Source organism: Acipenser ruthenus, chromosome 11 (assembly GCF_902713425.1).
Source record: "Acipenser ruthenus chromosome 11, fAciRut3.2 maternal haplotype, whole genome shotgun sequence".
Taxonomy (NCBI): domain Eukaryota; kingdom Metazoa; phylum Chordata; class Actinopteri; order Acipenseriformes; family Acipenseridae; genus Acipenser; species Acipenser ruthenus.
In genome coordinates, this window is record NC_081199.1 from 4,819,866 (window position 1) to 4,838,614 (window position 18,749).

The window sequence follows — 18,749 nt, forward strand, 5'->3', positions numbered from 1 at the left end:
ATTTTATGAAGCAAAATTAATTATTTCTATAGGGTGATGCAAACCTTATGGCCAAAGCTGTACACACCATCTGAAGGTGCGTCTTGGTTGCGTCTAGTACAGTAGTTCTTTAAGACCAGCTGATGTGACCTTTCGTGGTTGTATCTGATTATTAAGTGGCGTTTTTATTCAGATATGTATAACTAGTTCAATCCCCTAGCTTAATCACTTTGAATTAATCGACGATTTGCAGCGTTTGCATCTTATGCAGGCACCTTTATTTTCCAAGCGTTGGCAGAAAAAGCCATAGCAAAATAATTACTTTAGAAACATCCTAATAATAACGAGCAGTACGATAGAGTTCCGTTGCAATAATTTGCTATTGCTAGTTTGTTTTAATAAAGTGCACACAAATGAAGCTAGTAATAGCTTAATCACCCTCCTCTATAGTTTCCTTAACTTTTTGAGATGACTTTCTCCGGTTGCCTGCGGCTCTGGTTGGTGTGGGCTCAGTACAATGAGATTTAAATCCTTTTTTCTCCGCTTTGGCTTCATCAAGAACTTCAGAATCGAATTCATCGTCTGTGTCCGCTCTGAGACCCCGCCTGCTCTCATTTCGGCTGTCTGCTTTAGTTTCTCCTTTAGTGTCACTTTTCGAGGAACTTTTTGAGCAGCTTTCACAGTCTTTTTTCTGTTTCGAGGGTTGTAACCAAGGGTGATCTAAAATATCGTCAATTTCAATGCGCTTAGACACGTCCGGTTGAAGCATGCGGTACAGTAGATCCTTGCAGTCCGCTGGCACGTGTTTACCCCTCGGAAAATCCACTCGGTGTTCCTTTTGGACTCTAAGCATTTTCTTGACATTGGAGTCATCATAAGGCATTGAGCCACACAGCATGATGTACAAAACCACACCCATACTCCAGATGTCATACACTTTAGCATTGTAAGGGATGCCTTGCAAAACCTCGGGGGCTGCATACGCAGCTGAGCCACAGAACGTTTTACTGAGCCCGAGCTGGCCATCGTCTTCATAGTTGCAGCGCCTGCTGAAGCCAAAATCCGAGACTTTGAGGTTGAAGTCCTTATCCAGGAGCAAGTTCTCACACTTCAGGTCTCTGTGAACGATTTCCAAGTCATGGATGTATTTAACGGCCAGTGACAGCTGTCGAAACATCTTGCGGCAAACTTCTTCAGGCAGCGCACCCCTAAACTTAATGAACTCCAGCAGGTCCCCTTGAACCCCCAGTTCCATGATCATGTAGACCTTCCCGTCCGAGGTTTCAAATATTTCGTAAGTCTTCACGATGTAGCGGTTATTCAGGACTGCGAGGATCTCCAGTTCCCGTGGAAGAAATCTCTCTAAGAAATCGACAGGAGCTTTTCTTCTGTTGATGATTTTCACAGCGACGTTGCTTTTCAGGCGGTCAGAGTACGCAGATTTGACTTTGGCGTAAGACCCCTCTCCCAAACTAATACCCAACGTGTAGCCGCGTTTCTTCAACACAAGGGCGTCGTCCATGGTACTGAACTCCACATCTGTAAAAGTTTATTTATAGGACCACGCATGCCATTGAATTCCAAGGTCTCTACTGTTAAAAACACGTGAAGGTTTCGGTTAATTGTTCCATCTGAAAATGTGGTATCATGGGGATGACGTGAAAAATGCAGCATTATGTTGTTTTGATGACAGTGTTACGTGTATTACGTCATAATCTATTTAATCCGCTACAAATTCTGTATAACTTTATAGATATATAAAGTTATATATAACCGATTTTAAACACGTTTTAGTATTTGAATTTGAATTCTTTCAGAATATACTCACAAAAATGCACAAAAAAACAAACAAATACGAAAATGTGTTTAAAATCTGTTGCATAAGATTTAAGTTTAATTTTTAAACATTAAAACTGGCAAACTAATGCAAGAAATACACGGCAACCCGCCTTTTTATACCAATATCTTAATTCCTTAAAAAAGAAACTATTGTATAAAGCACGCGTCCATCGTGGTGAACAACACTTGTTCACTTATAAAGTATCAGAGCAATCGGGCGAGGGGGTTGATTACAACCAACGCTATGTACAGGCTAGTGTCAAGTATATACTGTATTTACATTTGAAATCAGACATCTGAATCCCTTTAGCCAGAGCAGTAAAACAAATCACACCCATCTATAGCTGTTTAAACCCGGGAATATAAGGCAAAAACTGCATGCGGTCCTAAATATACAATGTGTGGGGCAGCTCACACAAGTTGTACAGATCATGGTCTACTACACTCATACTTTCCGGACACTTCCTCTAGATTCATTGGGTTTAGCTCTTGCAATGCAATGCAACAGTGACATGGGTGTCGCCAGGGCTAGGTTTTCTTTTCAATTAAAATTCCTCACAGACGTTCCTGGATCGGGAATCCTCTGGAATGGCACGCAAAGTCCAAACTAATACCCCGCGGAAGCTCCGCCTCTCTGGTTTCATGCGATTGGCTGAGTGGCGTGTTTGGGATTGTTGTGAGGGGAGGAGGACGCCATCTTCTTTTCCCTGCAACTGAACTGCAGACAGGGAGAGGCGGTGTTTGAGGGATTATGTTTTAGATTCGCGTTTCTAAAGCTAGCTTTCCAAAGAGGTCACCGGGATCTCATTAGTAACATACACAGCAAACGCAGGCTGAAGTTTTTGTTGGTTTATTTTATCTGTATAAGAAGGGTATGATGAATGGAGGATAAATGTTGCTCAAAGCTGACAGCAGCAGTTTCGTCCTCCTTCTCTGTCTTCTTTTTGCTTTGAGTCTCACGGATCCACCGCGGGCAGGTAAGGGCGGTTATAACTCTACTCTGCATTCGGGGAGGGGAAATAAAAAGTTTTTTGAGGGTGGTCGTCTGTTTAAGGGGGAAATTACTGAGGCTCCGTTATTAAGCGAGTCAATGTGGAGTGAAAATGAAATCCAAGATTGATTTAGTGAAACACTCGGGTGTGAATGTTAATCCAGGCCTGGTGTGGCCTCGCTATCCCGCTGCAGGGATGTATTGTATTTACAGAAAGCCGGGGTAGGCTACCTCTGCACAGGCTGGCCGGGATTCGGTTGTCGTGCTTGTATTTCCCTTCCCCGTTTTAATGTTTGATTGCTGTTAAATCTTTAGTTTTCTTGTATCGCTGCGCACCACTAGGTAGCCCGAACTGCCTGTAGTTAGAAGCGTGGGTAATGTAGCGTTAATAAATGCTTTCAATATATATATATATATATATATATATATATATATAGTTTTTCTTACAGATTTCGTGGACGTTATAGATTGTTAGTACTGTAGCAGCGATGTACAGTAAAAAAAAATAAACCACCAATAATTGATTGCAGTTTGCAACACGTGTCGTTTTAATTGTGCTACTTAAGATTTTTATAAACAGACCCATGTTAAATATACACATTGAATGAACGTTTTTGTCGTTGTGATTTGCAGAAAAAAAACTGCTAGTAAAATAGTCTCCATAAACTAATGATTTAACATTAATGATTTAAGATTATGACCATATATATGTGTGTGTGTATGTATGTGTGTGTGTGTGTGTGTGTGTGCATGCGCATGCAGCAGTGTGGAGTAGTGGTTAGGGCTCTGGACTCTTGACCAGTCGTGGGTTCAATCCCTGGTAGGAGACACTGCTGCTGTACCGGCTTGAGCAAGGTACTTTACCTAGATTGCTCCAGTAAAAACCCAACTGTATAAATGGGTAATTGTATGTAAAAATAATGTGATATCTTGTAACAATTGTAAGTCGTCCTGGATAAGGACGTCTGCTAAGAAATAAATAATAATATATACACTTTTATTTCAACATTAAGATGAACGGTTTGATGGTAAACATGTTGTCTCCAGCGTTTTTACATTGTCAGTCCGTGTTAGCCCATATCTTTGACAAGCCTTTTTGAAAATAGTTTGGGATGGAGTTCAACCTTTTAGTTTGTAATGCTGGGGTTGGGAAGAAGCGGGGCTCTCAGTGTGGACCTGTAATTGCAAACGCATGAAATGAGCTTACAGCACTGCCACTAAACTAATAAACTCACTGGCCTTGTGAACCATAGGATTTGAAGATACAACACGCTGCCTGGAGTGCTCTGCGTTGGGTTGTCCCTGTGCGTTGGGTTGTCCCTGTGCGTTGGGTTGTCCCTGTGCATTAAGTGACTTGGCAGTGATATATTTCTGTACTGAGTCAGGATCACCTCCAGACCACAGTATTTAGGACCTACTGTTCTCACACTGACCAGTGCTGTCCAGTCGCAAGGCATTTTCTTGCTACACAGATCAGCATAGACTACACTAGCCGATTGACAAAATATTAACAGTCTCCAAAAAAGCCGGACCTTAAATCTCATTTTAATGATTCATAATTGAGTGTGAATTCTAAACTAAAAAATCAAACCTGAAGGGGAAAGACATGTCGGTGTCTATAGATGTTGCAAGGCCAACTATGGCTGGATACCACTTCTGTAAAATGTATGTTTGTTTAAGATTAAACACAACACATTATTATTATTATTATTATTATTATTATTATTATTATTATTATTATTATTATTATTTAACATTCCACTGGCTGCCTCCTTTACTTGGCCAGTCAAGTCCTCTCTTGGTCTTGATATGTAGCCTGTTATAAAAGCGTTTGTGCTTGAATAAACTCTGTCCAGTTGATCAGTCCCCTCCTGTTTTTACACCTACTCTCTAAATGTCTTCTTTTGTTAATGATGTGTGCATACTGTCTAAAACCATTCAGCCTTTTACAGCTTTTCTTTTTTTATTATTATTAAGAATTAGCGATTTTCAACAGCATTGGCATGAAGGTTGAAAGAAGGGCACTAGCTCAAACGTTTCTCTTTTCCCAGTGCTTGGAATGTGGCGCCCCTTTTTCTTTCAGATTTCTTTGCACATTTATAAACTCTTAAGCATTTCTTTTCTTCTTCAATCTCCACTTCAGCTGGGATATTTAACCGAAATGAGGGAGCATGTTCAACACAACCTGGTAAAAGTCGATGTGGACAATCCAGCCCATTGTTTAAATGTCTTGGCAAACTATCAGCCTATTTTATTTTTTTTTGGTGCTCCTTTGATTCAAGCTGATCTAGGATCAGATAAACTTCTACCAGAATGTAAATCAGACCAGGAACTGTGAGAAATGAGGTTCAGGTACAGTAGTCGTAATATGTCCTGCTCTAGCATGTTGTCTCTTCAGAAACCTATTGCAAAGGACTTTGTGTTGTGGGCCCCATGTGTGTCAGGATGCCAATAGATGAGTGATAAAATATGTATTGTCATTTTGCTGACATTTCCATCTTTTGAGTTCATGGACTGACAGTCATTTCACTGTGTGGTATTTGATCTCCGATACATACAACCTGACCACCATAGTGTGGCAATGCACCCCTCCATTCGGGTGCTTCTCTCAGTGGTCTGTGGCATTCTTATTGCAGACCAGAGGTGTTTACATAGAGGTCACTGAGTGGCCAAAACCAGCTGGGCAGCCACATGATCCCAGCAGTGTCATTGAGAGTCTCCCGGCAGTAGACACTCTGGCTCTTACTGTCCTTTCGGTAAAGTGAGCAGTCATAATCTCTCTTCCTGTATTAACTGATCAAGTTTATTTGGTTTTGGCGTTGTCTACTATAGGGCTACAAAAGAGTGATCAAACCGCATATCCAGAATTTATTTAACCCATGAACAGTAAGAAAATAAAAGCATACACTGTAAATAGATTGTTGTATTGAAGCAGGTTACACACACACACACAGTCTTGTTTTATGGCATAATCTTGATGTTATGGAGACAGACTTCACGCTTAAATATTTTACTTTTTAAAAAAAAAAATTTTAGTTTAAATTCTATGCGGTTCTATTTTTCCTTTTTGTTTTAGGTCCACGGCTAGCTCTGGCACGACTGTTGTCAGGTAAGCAATATTTTTCTTTTCTGTTTTAGATCAAGTATAAAAACAGTGCTAGAGAAGTTTCTGGTACGTTAATTGTTGGATAAAAGATACAAAGTGCTATGGACTTGATGTTCATGTACTCTCAAGTCTTTAGAAATAGTTTAATGTTTGCATTATGGTAACTAGTTCAGAAGAGATTGTGTGCACCTCACTGGATAGGGTGATTTCGGTCTCGTAGAAACTGCTTTTCTTCTGTTAATGAGCACTTCTTGGACTTGCTTTGTTGTATTTAGATTTGTTTTCAATAACAAGTAAAGCAAAACAATGATTCTGTTGTCTGATTAACAAGTGGCCGCTGGGAAGAGACCGGATTCTTCAACGGGAGCGGCCTGCGGGAGCAGCCTTCTCGCTCTTGGTTGGATCCTGTTTATATTATGCAATGTTTCAGCTGTCAGTACTGTGAAGGGATTACATTTCCAAATTAGAAAGCAAGGATAGCAGTGCATTGTCGATTTCAGAATGGTGTGACATGAAGTTTCATCACGGATAGATTAACAGTCTCTAGCTGTGGTACACTCCACTGTATGCATACTGTATTGGGATAATACATTACTGTAGGTGCAAAACGTTTTTCAGGTAATTCCAATGGACAAGAAGCATTGCTGGAAATGTTGGGACTTGGTTTGAAACTGTTTTAAACTCGATGTTCCCATGTACTGGTACTGGTTGAACTTTTGAAATCAGTTGAATTTTTCTCTTTACTTGCACTCAATTTGTCTGTACAGGCTGTCTCTTGATTAGAGAGAGAATGTAGGGTATGGTAGGTTACAGACAAACAGACTTGTTTTATATGCCTCAAGGGTTCTGCTGAATGCAAGACAAAGTTTTTAAAAAAGTGAAGACCATGCAAAATGTATGAAACATGATTTATTATCACGGGTCAAAGATTGACAAATTCTCGGTGCTTTGCAGCAGCAATTCCCATCCAAAGTGTCATTGTGAATGAAAATCTTTGTTCATTCTTTAAAAAAATAAAATAAAATAAATGAATTGAAATTCTGTTGCAGTGTCTGTGCAGAAGTGTGGCTCACATTGTGAGCTCTGAAGTTAATGAATGGGTGTTAGCATTGTTTCCCTGGTTCAGAGGGTGGCTTGGCAGAATCCCCTGCTACAGTAGGCTCAAATTTCACATTTTTTACAAACCTTTATCACGGATATTGGTTTTTTTTTCCATCTTGCTGAAAAGAGCTTGGAAGTGTTTAACTTGTAATTGCTGCAGTTTCAATTCTCAAGGTTGATCATTTTAGTCAAATCCGTATCGCGCAGCATTTAACCATGATCTGTAACCTTCATATTGTTAATTATTGAAACATGCCAAGATTAATTATCTCTTGACTGCTGCGCATTTCAACACATGTTCGTAATCTTTATTTAATTGGATCATTTTTAACTACTAAATATTAGTTAAATGCCTCAAACAGATGTTCACAAAAGCGCCAGTGCTGTAGCCCCTGTGTTACTGTGCTGATGGAGTTCAAGTTGTCATCTTTATGAGGCTTTTATCTGTGTTGGAGACAGAATACAGAAGGGTCTTAATCCATCTGGATCCAACCAATTCACTACAGTGTCTCCACTCCTAGTTTTAATGTCTCAGTGGTTGAGCTGTTTTGACAGTATTGTAATTATCACCCACGTTGTTATTTTAACAGGCTGATTTTACATTTGTTATTGCTGTTGCATTCTTGAATTCACTGAGTGCAGCTTTTGAAGCGCTGTTAATCACTGTTCATGTGCTTCTCGCTATGTGTTTCAGAGCTCCGGTGTAACCCTGGCCAGTTTGCCTGCCACAGTGGCACCATCCAGTGTATCCCCTTGTCCTGGCAATGCGATGGCTGGCCAACCTGTGAAGATGAGAGCGATGAAATGGACTGCCCCAGTAAGTGAATCTCACGCTCGTGAATTAAACTTCCACAGACACCAGTTACATTATTGTACTTGTCCCAATTGACTGTTTTTAACAAAACTCAGTGATTCTTTTTAATATAATTGTATTGCATGAGACAAAGTTGAATGAGTTACTTTGTGGGGATAGAATCTCAAAAGCTGAATTTATAATATTACTATAAACAGTCACTTCAGTCTCTAATACAAGCATTGGAGAGGACAAATTCGGTCTATAGATGCATGATTTACTCATTATTTTTGAGGATACATTTAAGTGTTTTTATAAACCAGTATTTCCATTAAGTCATACACATAGCTTTTACACAAACAGAGTAACATTACACAGTTTTGCCCTGTCCTTAGCCATAATTGCTTAACTATAATTGGGACTGCAATCCTCGAACATCAGTTTGACAATATGAAGCCTGGATCAGACAAACTCTCCCTCTCATTTCTAGCTGTCAAAACGAGAGAGAAAACTCCCATAGTTGCTACTTCACAAATACAAAGAGAGCTGAAGTGCATTATAGTTGATCCTTCAGAGGGATTAATGCAACATGTGACTTTCAGAACTTAGTCAGCCTTGCAATCCTCTGACAGACTGAAATGCTGCTGTCTTAGATTTTAAAAATGTAGTTGTGGATACACTATGTTCCTAACTCAACATGTTCAGGCACATATTCTCACCACATTGTATTAGCTGCTTATGACGTCCCAGCTTTGCCATATATCAGAATACAGATTGTTGCTAAAAAGTGAATTCATTTAATATGTATTCCTTAATTTGCTGTGAGACTGGGGTGAGTTGTTAAATATTGTAAGGCAATGTCTTTTTAGTAACGAGTGACCTTTTTAAAGTCCATAGTGAGCATGATTCTGCATGGTGCCTACAATGAAATGCAGGCTTGTGTTTGCATTCTGTGCATGGGGCGCATTTTGCTGGCACATCATTAGTTATCAAGGATTGCAAAGATTCAGACTCCTGAAGTGCCTGCTTAGAACATGCTTTATTTCTACAAAATCTGTTTATCCTTTTAGACAAATGTGTTCAGCATGATGCCCGCAGTGAAATGAGTTTCACAGTGCCTACGTTGGTCTGAACTAGCAATACAATGACTGGGTGGTGTCCTGCAATACGCAATATCTTATCTGTACAAAATGAAGTGAAAAGGGATTGCTTAACAGTAGCTGTATGACAAGAATGATGAAGGCAGCTTGTAAACTATGGAAGTCTGGAGCTGCATTTTGAATTGGATAGTAATAAAATCTCTTTCTTTGTGAACTTTACCCAGCAATGGCCAGTCTTTATTTTCATTAGGGGACACCGTTTAATATTCAAGGAGTTATTGTCATGTTCTGCTGTGCAAGTATAAAAAATAATTAACACCGTACCAAGATTCAGCTGACCGTTTATTCTAAGATTGCAGTTGATTATCTCCACTTTGCCTTTGCCATTGCAATTGTACATGTTGTGTTTTTTTGGGGTTTTTTATTTGGCATCACTAATGCTGATGTCACTTGGATATGTTTACAGTCCTATCACACAAAAGTGAGTTTTGTCTGCTGCTCAGATTTGTATAGAGAGGATGCTTATTTTAGTTCTTGATATGTTCAAAATAAATTGTTTGATTAATTAGTCTTCTCTACTCCATCTTTCTTAGTAATATAGAGCTTGCCACTGTGAAATAGTCACTATAGAATCGCGAGGAGGGGAAAAAACAGATGTAGATGAAGCCCCGCTTCACGGCTGTATGAACCCGTTCTCGGATCTCTGTTTGGTTATTTTTGGCAGCAGCACTTGATAAATTCCAGCTCGGAGTTCCAGGCATGATGGATGAGTTTTTCTCTCTTGAAGTAGTTAGGGCTGTGAATGCAAGTACAAAGCTACTGTTATCCCTAGCAGCATAGCAGGTGTTTGATTTCAGCAATTAGTATTTTAACAGTGTTTCGGTGTGCTTTGAACATGCTGGGTCTGTTCATCCATATTAAGCGTAATGGTGACTTTAACTCTGTTCAAAACTTTTTTGCACTCGCAGGAAATGAGATCTGGTCTCTTGTGAATGCTTTAAAGCAATATTATAAGAATACTAATTTGCCTAATGTTTCAAAATATACTGAGCATCAAAAGAAACTTATCACTTCTATTTGAGCATCAAAAGAAACATATCACTTCTATTTGGATAAAATTCACTGGATGTGATTAAAAAATGACAAACTCAGTTTTAGAGCAGATGACATCACGAAGATGCTGCAAAATGATCTGTCGATCTTGGGCAGGTGTTGTGACTCTTGGTCTCCCAGTTTGTGGCCTGTCATTGACAGAGTGTGTCTGGTTATACCATCTCGCCAGGTTTGAAATCGCTGGCTGTAAGCACCCAAGACAGCGAGCCACAGTATGCTGCCCTAGTCCAGCCTCCAGCAGTGTGGAGTAGTGGTTAGGGCTCTGGACTCTTGACCAGAGGGTTGTGGGTTCAATCCCCAGTGGGGGACACTGCTGTTGTACCCTTGAGCAAGGTACTTTACCTAGATTGCTCCAGTAAAAACCCAACTGTATAAATGGGTAATTGTATGTAAAAATAATGTGATATCTGTATAATGTGAAATAATGTATAATGTGATATCTTGTAACAATTGTAAGTTGCCCTGGATAAGGGCGTCTGCTAAGAAATAAATAATAATAATAATAACATGCCGATTGCACGAAGGCGCTGCTCTCTTGACAGACGTGGCATTTTTTTTTTTTTCTGTGATTCTTTATTGCTTTTATTCAAGCTTGCAATTCAACAGCTGAAGTCACTCCATATCCAGTGTCCAATCAACTGTCTCACTAATTAGGTGATTAAGTGCATATGCTTCAGTCATGGTCACTCAAGCATGTCATGGTCAAGGAAGAATGATCGAGTGATTAAAAAGAAACCAAAAACACTTTGTCAATGTCCATTTATATACCTTTTTTTAATAAATGTGTTATAGAGAAGTTTCTTTTGATGCTCGGTAAACAAACACATTGAATGTATTCTTATTGTACTGTAACAGCATTCATCAATTTCAAAACATGAAGGAAACCAACTCCATTAAAATGAATGGTATTTCTGTGTGTTCTGTGGGGTGTGAACTATGCATCACAACTGCTGCTGCAGAGTCACAATAGGACCTCGGTTTTACGTCTCATCCGAAGGACAGAGCACAAGGAGGTTAAGTGACTTGCTCAGGGTCACACACCATGGCTGAGCTGGGATTGAACTGGGAACCTCCTGGTAACACGCCTCTTTCTCTAACCACTGGACCACCAAGCCTACTGTAACACTGACGGTAACAGTGCTACAGCACTGCTGTACAAACAGCATAGAGCCCTTCGCATCTGTTTCTGCACACTCCTGTTAATAGTCCTGATGTTTTTCAATCTCTGCAGGTATAACTGTGGATCAGAGATCCAGACATGGGAAGGAGAGCATTGATAACAGACACAGCCATGGCAGATCCGGAGAGGCCCCCCACTTTCACGCTGGCAGCGGGGAGAAGTCTCTGCCCTTTAGCAGTAAGTGGGACTTCATCTGGGGTTGTTTTTTGTTGTTGTTTGTTTGCACTCTACCCCCTTCCACCTGTTTTTTTTTTTTAATTTATGTTTTTAATTCTTCTTCTTAAAGTAATTCATCCATGCCTTGTGTTTTTCAAAACTGTGTGTTCTAGTCTATTAGTCTTCAACTTCTATAGGAGAATCTCGATCTTTTATTCATTTATTAAAATGAAATGTATCCACTCAAGCTCAGCAATATGCAAGACGAAAAATAAAAAAGGTAAAAGAAAGCAGTTGCAGTTTTAGCAACTTCCCAACAGAGGGTGCTCTTGTGCTAGGACCTGCATTACTTCCTACAACCCTAGCTGAGCCATGCTGGGTTTGGGCCTGTTACTTGTGCCATTGCAATGTGTGCAGGGAAAGGCAGACTAAACAAGGTGACCAATAACTAAATATCTGCTGTGCGGGTTCACAGATGGGTGGAGTATTAGTTTTATCAAGCTGTTCACTTATTGTTGTACTTTTGTAGTTTTGGTGATTTGTTTAACGGAAGGAGAGTGAAAACTTTGTATTTCTCTTCAGAGAAGTGTCCTACAGGATGGCATCACTATGAGGGAACGGCCAGCTGTTACAGGGTGTATTTAAACAGTGAGAACTACTGGGACGCTGTTCATACATGCCAGAGAGTCAACGGGTCCCTGGCTACGTTCGCCACTGACCAGGAGCTGAGGTTCATTCTCGCACAGGAGTGGGACTTTGAGGAGAGAACTTCTGGACGCAAAGACCAGCGCAGGTGAAGATGGGCTAAGAAGACAGGGCTCGGGTGCATTTTAGTATAGAGAATAGAGAACCTGCAAGCTGCTGGTTCTGCTCTCACCTAGTGAAGAGATCTCCTAAAAGCTAATGCAAATGTAACCTTTTTATTAAAGAAAAAAAAACATAACCTTGTATTTTCAAGTTGTAGTTTCAATTAATATGGCATGACATGTTCAGGAAAACTACATTTATTGTAAAGATCTAAACCCGTCATTCAGGTTGGCTGTGGGTTTTGCATGTCCTATAAAAGTCATTGCCTGCTTCTCAGTATTTCAGCATGGTAACCGTGTTTTTGAACTTGACTTCCTCTTCCAGGTTTTGGGTTGGCTATCAGTATGTCATCACAAACCGAAGCCGCTCACTCGAAGGACGCTGGGAAGTAGCTTATAAAGGTCAGTAACTGATTTGTATAAATCCTCCACTTACAGTATTACTGCCCTATCAATCTTGATATGATTAGGTTTGTGTACTAAAAAAAGAACATCAATGTTTGCAATGAAATGTATGTGTCTTCTGAATATTCTTTTTTTCATAGCAGGTTCCACAGAGGTATTTTTACCCCCAGAGAGGGTGCCTATTTTTGGGACAACAATGCCAGATCATGAAAATGTTTTATGTGCACAGCTGCAGTGGTTCCATTTACCAACAATTCGCAACTATGGGCTGCACAGTTGGTATGCTGAAAACTGCTATGAGAAATCTGCTTTCCTCTGCAAGAGAAGTAAGTGGGGGGGCACTTGTAAAACTTTCAGTGGTAGTTTTAGAAATGGTACTTCACTTTGATCTATAACACAATGTGTCAAGTTCTGCTGTATAGAGTTATTAATATTTGGTACAAAACTCTATTCTGTGATTCTGTCTCATTACTGGTGCTGTCTAAAGATTAACCGTTTTGTCATCCGTTTTATTAATGGTGAAATTAAGTCCAAATTACCTACAGGTCTGTTTTTGAGTGGCTCACCTGAACGCATTTCTTGGACTCATTTGCTCTATATGCTGAGTTTGCTGAAGATCTGTGTCGGTGGGTGCCATGCACCAGGAATGACACTGCTGTTCATGATTTTGTGAGCATGCTGAGTCTATCGTTTTGTTCCTGTTGCAGGCCAGACGTGTGTGGATATCAAGGATAACGTTGTGGGTGAAGGGTTCTACTTCACTCCGAAGGGCAATGACCCCTGCCTGAGCTGCACGTGTCACAAGGGTGAGCCGGAGATGTGTGTGGCGGCTCTGTGTGAGCGACCTCAGGGCTGCCAGCACTTCCGCAAAGACCCCAAAGAGTGCTGCAAGTTCACCTGCCTCGACCCAGGTAAGGAGGATAAATAAGAAACAAAAAAACTGCGTTTAAGAGTCTCTGAGAGGAAAGATTATGCCACCACTAGACACTGCAATGCCTGTGCTTTTGCTGCCCTCTGGTGAGAAGGAAACCCAACTACAAACCTGGCTTACATATTTGAAAGCGGGGCATTTTTGGTGCAGCGAGGGAGTTTAAATTGATATAATTGCACTGCAGATATGCAAGTATATTTGACACCAAGCATCCCCCATATTCAAGTGAATTGCTAGATTACTGAAATAAAACAGCATTTGTGCCAATAATTGGACTAGTTTTCCTTGTTGAGAAAAAATACGTAATTCTGCATTGTCATAGGAAGTGATCGTTTGTGTAAGTGCCATCTACAAAGAGAAGATAAACTATAGCCTAGAAACTCCAACATCGCAACTTCTGCCAAAATCTGCTTTTTATAGGTTTTTATCTGATACTGTTTGTTCTGAGGTTTGCAGACTGTGCCAGCTGGCCCGTCTCTCTCCGCCGGCTTAAATGCCTTGAGCTGGTATGAAATGTCAACAATCTAGCAGAAAGCAAAGGGAGGACTAACGCTGTTTTGGTTTCCCAGATGGAAACAGTCTGTTTGACTCGATGGCCAGTGGGATGCGCCTGATCGTCAGCTGCATCTCCTCCTTCCTCATCCTGTCTCTGCTGCTGTTCATGGTGCACAGACTCCGCCAGAGACGCAGGGAGAGAATCGAGTCTCTCATTGGTGGAAACTGTAAGCATTTTACTGGCTTTCTGGAGTGTACAAAGAACAAAGGGCTCGGATTTAGGTAGCTGGGGAGAAAGAAAAAAGAAAAAAAAAAAAAGTACTTTTCTAATGACCGAAGTTTTGATTAAATCAACTTAATGCTGTTTAATGCAAAGTTGTTTAGTGATATGTTGGCTTTATCTCTGTTGATGGGAATGTTTTATAATGATGTCTTTTCATCTATTACTGCTGTAGTAAATGTGAAATATAACAGTGCCGGTTATGTGTTCAGGGATAGAAATGACTCCCATCGCATAGTAGTTTCATAGATTCATTCCTGGTTTTACTGTGACTTTGACACACCTGAGCTTGTTACCTATACAGCGTGGCTAATCAAGCTCTTATTAATACCTGGAGTGGGTGAAACTGCTTTGCAACAGGGCTCTTATTTGCATAACCAACACTTTCTTTGTATTTATTTTTGTTCCTTTCCCTTCAAACACAGTGCACCACTTCAACCTGGGTCGCAGAATGCCCGGTTTGGATTACGGACCGGATGGGTTTGGCACAGGTCTGACTCCGCTGCACCTTTCAGACGATGGCGAGGGAGGGGCTTTTCACTTCCATGACCCTCCACCTCCTTACACGGCCTTCAAATACCCTGATATACAGCACCCTGACGACCCCCCGCCCTCTTATGAGGCATCCCTCAACCCAGCAACCATACTGATTGTCAGTCTAAGTACGTTCAGCAAGCTTGACACCTGTTTGCTTTTTCTGTTGTAAACAGGGATTTTTTATTCTCATATTCTCAGTGCCATTGTCTGATGCTCTCATTTCACCTCTTATTGTTCCGTGCTTAACTTGTAGAAAAAAATACACATACAAACTTTCAATTAAAACAACCCATTATCCAGTCTTCTCTTCATGTTTATAGTAATTTAACACTATATAGACAAAGTTTAAAAATATTTTCTGCCAGTGTAAACCAGCAAGCAGCATTGAACCAGGTGCTTATTAATTGTCTTGTCTGTTTGCTAATTATTTTTTTTTGTTCTTTCTTTTAAATATAGTTTTACAGAAATAGGTTCCTTGTTTTGGATTTCTTGTTGGATTTGTACTTTATTTTATTTCCTTTCTAGATGAGAACAATTCTCAGACACATCGGAGCATTCAGCCACCTATAGAAACCAGCGATCTACACCCGGAAACGACAGAGGAAAGAGCAGAGGAAGGTTCCACTTTAGAACAGTCTTCAGAAGAACTCGAGGATTCCATCGACAGTAGCACTCTGCTCGTCCCACCAGATTCACCTACTGATGAAACTACAGCGACAGAAACTGCAGTGACAAGCTGCGACAGTAACTGTTCACTAAATACTGTGGTGTAAAAAACAACGTTAAATGGTTATTTTGTGGTCGAATGAGTAGAGGAGCTACTTGCACACTGCTGTACAGAGAGAAGAGGAACGCTAGTCAGACGTCTTTAGTAGTGTTATGAAACACTCTGCTTTCATGTTTCAGTTTAGCGTCACTTTTTTGTTGTGTAAATAGAGATTGCGAAATCCCTGCATGTTTCCATGGAGGAAACTAAAACAAGGTTCTTTAGGGAATTAGAAAACAAAAGAAATGAGGCAGCTTTTTGTTATTTTTAAAAAGAAACCATGAATTTGCATCTGAATGTGGATTATCTTGAGTAAAATGAACTTGGGACTGAAAGACTGAACTGTGGAGAAATGTCTGTGTGCTTAATACATACCACCCGCACAGAGAGCTGGAAACTTTAGAAGGCTTGAACTTTCTCTCCAGAACGATCTTCTTGAAAAATCGAATTGGATTTCACAATGCATTTGTTTGTTTTTTTGTAAATATGGGTCTCTATATTTTGGAGGTGATCTAATGAGCTGATGTGCAAATGTTTAAAGTTTCTGTGTCCAGAAAAAGACAGGGAAATAGAAAGGATCCATTTGGACTTTGCAGTGGTCGGATTAAAAATTAACACAAAGGTTTTATACTATGCTTTAATACTAGTATGTTTTTGTTCTATTAAAGTTTAATGCTTACCGTTTAAATGATCATGAAAAAGTATAGCTTTTTTTTTTTCGTGGCAGACATTTTGCACATCACTGATGTATTGAAGCGGGAAATTCTGAAATTTTTATTAAATCACTGCACAAACACATATTTACATTTTTGTATGTAAACTGGTCAGATTGTCCTTCATTTGTGCAAAATGTCATGTAGTTTTTTTTTTTTTTGTGGCTTAGTGGGGCTACGTTTTATTGGCAAATGAACACCCACACAGACTAATGTGTGTGGCTCTAGAGATTTATAAATCAGAGATTCATAATTGCAATGATTTTTAACATGTCATTCTATGCCAGTCAAAGCAGGACCAACATTGATCAAAGGGACAGGCAATCTGGTCCTGTAGGGCCATTCTGCGCTACATTTAATGATAGAAGGAAACTGCTCCGGAACCTGGTTAGTGGCCCAATAGGGTCAATTAAACAGTTTGGAACATGGTTGGAATAAGTACCTATTCTGGAAGTGTTCTATCACTGTTCCTGTACATAAGAAGAAATATTTATTGGAAAGTTTAGATCCATAGTGAAGTCCAATGAAAGGACATGGTTTGCCCTGGATTGTGTTCAGAAATTAATGAATCCGGTATTGTAGAAATGACTGCAGTTCATCATGTTTCTGAACCATCTTGGTACTAGAGAAAATGCTTCTCATGGTGGACTAATTGATCTTTAGCTTCCTAATGGAAACATTACTATTACAAAAATAAAAAAGTCCAATATCTGAACTCCATTTGAGTCACCTGTGTTTCAATGTCTCTGAGGACTCACATTGGCCACACAGAATGTAACACAGTATAAAATGAATTTCAATTGGAAATATCATTCAAACGTCACACACACACACACTATTACTACCTATATATATATACCATATTCCAAATATTTCTGTATAATCTGGGTGTGTTTTGGGCCACTGTGAGCATCCACTTATTTTTATTTTATTCTATCAATCGTTTGATTTTACAAAATGTTTGCAAGTACAGTAGTTCCAGTAAATTGTGATACAATTAAAGTGTGGCAGTGTAAGAGGAACACATGTTGATCTGAAATGATATGCTGTCTCATAACATTTGATACTGTTCATGTTGTACCTGTCTTTTTTGTTTTAGGTTTTCTTTTTTTCCTTCACAACACTAAGAATAAAGTTCTTATTTTTCTCAAGTGGCTGTAACATTTCATCTAAATGCCAAATAAATTGTATCATGACGGAGAAAGACTTGTCTGTCAGATTCCAATAAAATAGGCCTGAAGCTTTAAAACAAGATTAGCTCCCCTTTCTACTGTATTAAGAATTGATTAGGCTACCCTGCATCTAGCTTGATTACATATAAGAATTGTTTGGCATGTGGAATTTGTGTCAATATGTATACTGGGACCTGCTTGTAAGTAAGATTCTTACCCCAATGGATACAAAAGTGAACTGACTTTACAGGGAAATGGGGAACACTATGCTTAGGGTCCAGCCATGAAGAGAGGGCTGTCAAACTCCAGTACAGTGGAGTATTTTTCTCAAAAGTAACATTTAATAAATCTTTAAACATTAACTTTCATGGATTCATGAACACAATGAATTTCTTTGTATATTTAATTTAAATGGAACTAGAGATGGCTGGACACTTGGCCAGTCTGATCGCCTTGGAAACTTGCAATCCAACTGCCTTTCTGGACCTTGGCTCCATCAGAGTTTCTAGGATGTTTCAAGCTGTTTTGTGAAATTGTTATCTGGTTATTGCTGTGGTACCAGGCGACACAGAGATGAATTAATAATAATAATAATAATATAAAAAAATACTGACAACAAAAAGTTTTTCAATATTAAGATTCTATGACGGCTTTACAAAAGCTCCCAAGCACTGAGAAGAGAGTGTGATTGAAGAAGGAAGGTTATTTTAATGTGGCTAGTAAACAGCCAAGCACACTGACCTTGACTGTCCCATCAGTATGTTTTGTGCATTTCAACTCAGCAAAGGTTTCCCCATTGCTGCAGCTCAACTGGATACATGAATGGCTCTATTATGCCAATTTGAAAGTTTCTGAAGAGAGACGGTAGTTGTGCTTGTGTAGGTCCTCACTGAATTGCAATACACTTTTAAAACTGCAATTACTTTCTTTTTCCCAGCGGTTTACCAAATTGTTAAATTGAATTAGAATAGAATATATATTATTTTGGATATGCAAAGCATGTTTCTGAACTTCTTTTTTTCTCATTGTACCCATCTGGATCAGTGGCACTCGCAAGTGACTTAAAAAAAAAAAAAAAGAAAGTGATCCATTCCCATCCAGGACAGCTTAATTCATTTAAGACATGGCACAAGGTCCTGCACTAGATTGGATAGAGCGAGCCCCAGGTGGTTTGCACCATAGAAAACACAAGCTCCTGTGTGTATTCTACCTGCAGCCAGTCTGTGCTTGTTCACATAGAAAAGGGTGCAGCAGTTGCTGGATATTTAGGCACTTCTTGTGCAGTG

At 39.7% G+C, this 18,749-nt stretch overlaps 2 protein-coding genes across 5 annotated transcripts; one reads left to right on the plus strand and one right to left on the minus strand.

Moving 5' to 3' along the window:
• Window positions 1-409: 409 nt before the first annotated feature.
• On the minus strand, window positions 410-1,501 carry LOC117427063 (testis-specific serine/threonine-protein kinase 2-like). Its single transcript, XM_034925398.2, has one exon. It carries the CDS (start codon window positions 1,499-1,501, stop codon window positions 410-412), a length of 1,092 nt encoding a protein of 363 aa, XP_034781289.2.
• A 973-nt stretch (window positions 1,502-2,474) lies between these two features.
• LOC117426799 (integral membrane protein DGCR2/IDD-like) lies at window positions 2,475-17,442 on the plus strand. 4 transcript variants are annotated; one of them, XM_034044822.3, is made up of 11 exons: window positions 2,475-2,795; window positions 5,886-5,918; window positions 7,711-7,833; window positions 11,254-11,379; window positions 11,941-12,151; window positions 12,490-12,566; window positions 12,710-12,895; window positions 13,277-13,480; window positions 14,070-14,222; window positions 14,701-14,937; window positions 15,338-17,442. In XM_034044822.3, exons 1-11 carry the CDS (start codon window positions 2,711-2,713, stop codon window positions 15,583-15,585), a joined length of 1,683 nt encoding a protein of 560 aa, XP_033900713.1. In that variant the 5' UTR covers window positions 2,475-2,710; the 3' UTR covers window positions 15,586-17,442. The 4 variants fall into 4 exon arrangements, with proteins under 4 accessions (XP_033900713.1, XP_033900714.1, XP_033900715.1 ...); XM_034044823.3 differs by having other exon boundaries at window positions 12,713-12,895; XM_034044824.3 differs by lacking the exon at window positions 5,886-5,918 and having other exon boundaries at window positions 2,476-2,795.
• The last annotated feature ends 1,307 nt before the right edge of the window (window positions 17,443-18,749 follow it).

Coding starts and splice junctions, on each gene's coding strand:
- LOC117427063 (XM_034925398.2), bottom strand. CDS start 1,501: ATGGACGACGCCCTTGTGTTGAAGAAACGCGGCTACACGTTGGGTATT.
- LOC117426799 (XM_034044822.3), top strand. CDS start 2,711: ATGTTGCTCAAAGCTGACAGCAGCAGTTTCGTCCTCCTTCTCTGTCTT. Junction 2,796..5,885: donor CACGGATCCACCGCGGGCAG/GTAAGGGCGGTT, acceptor TTTTTGTTTTAG/GTCCACGGCTAGCTCTGGCA. Junction 11,380..11,940: donor GAAGTCTCTGCCCTTTAGCA/GTAAGTGGGACT, acceptor ATTTCTCTTCAG/AGAAGTGTCCTACAGGATGG.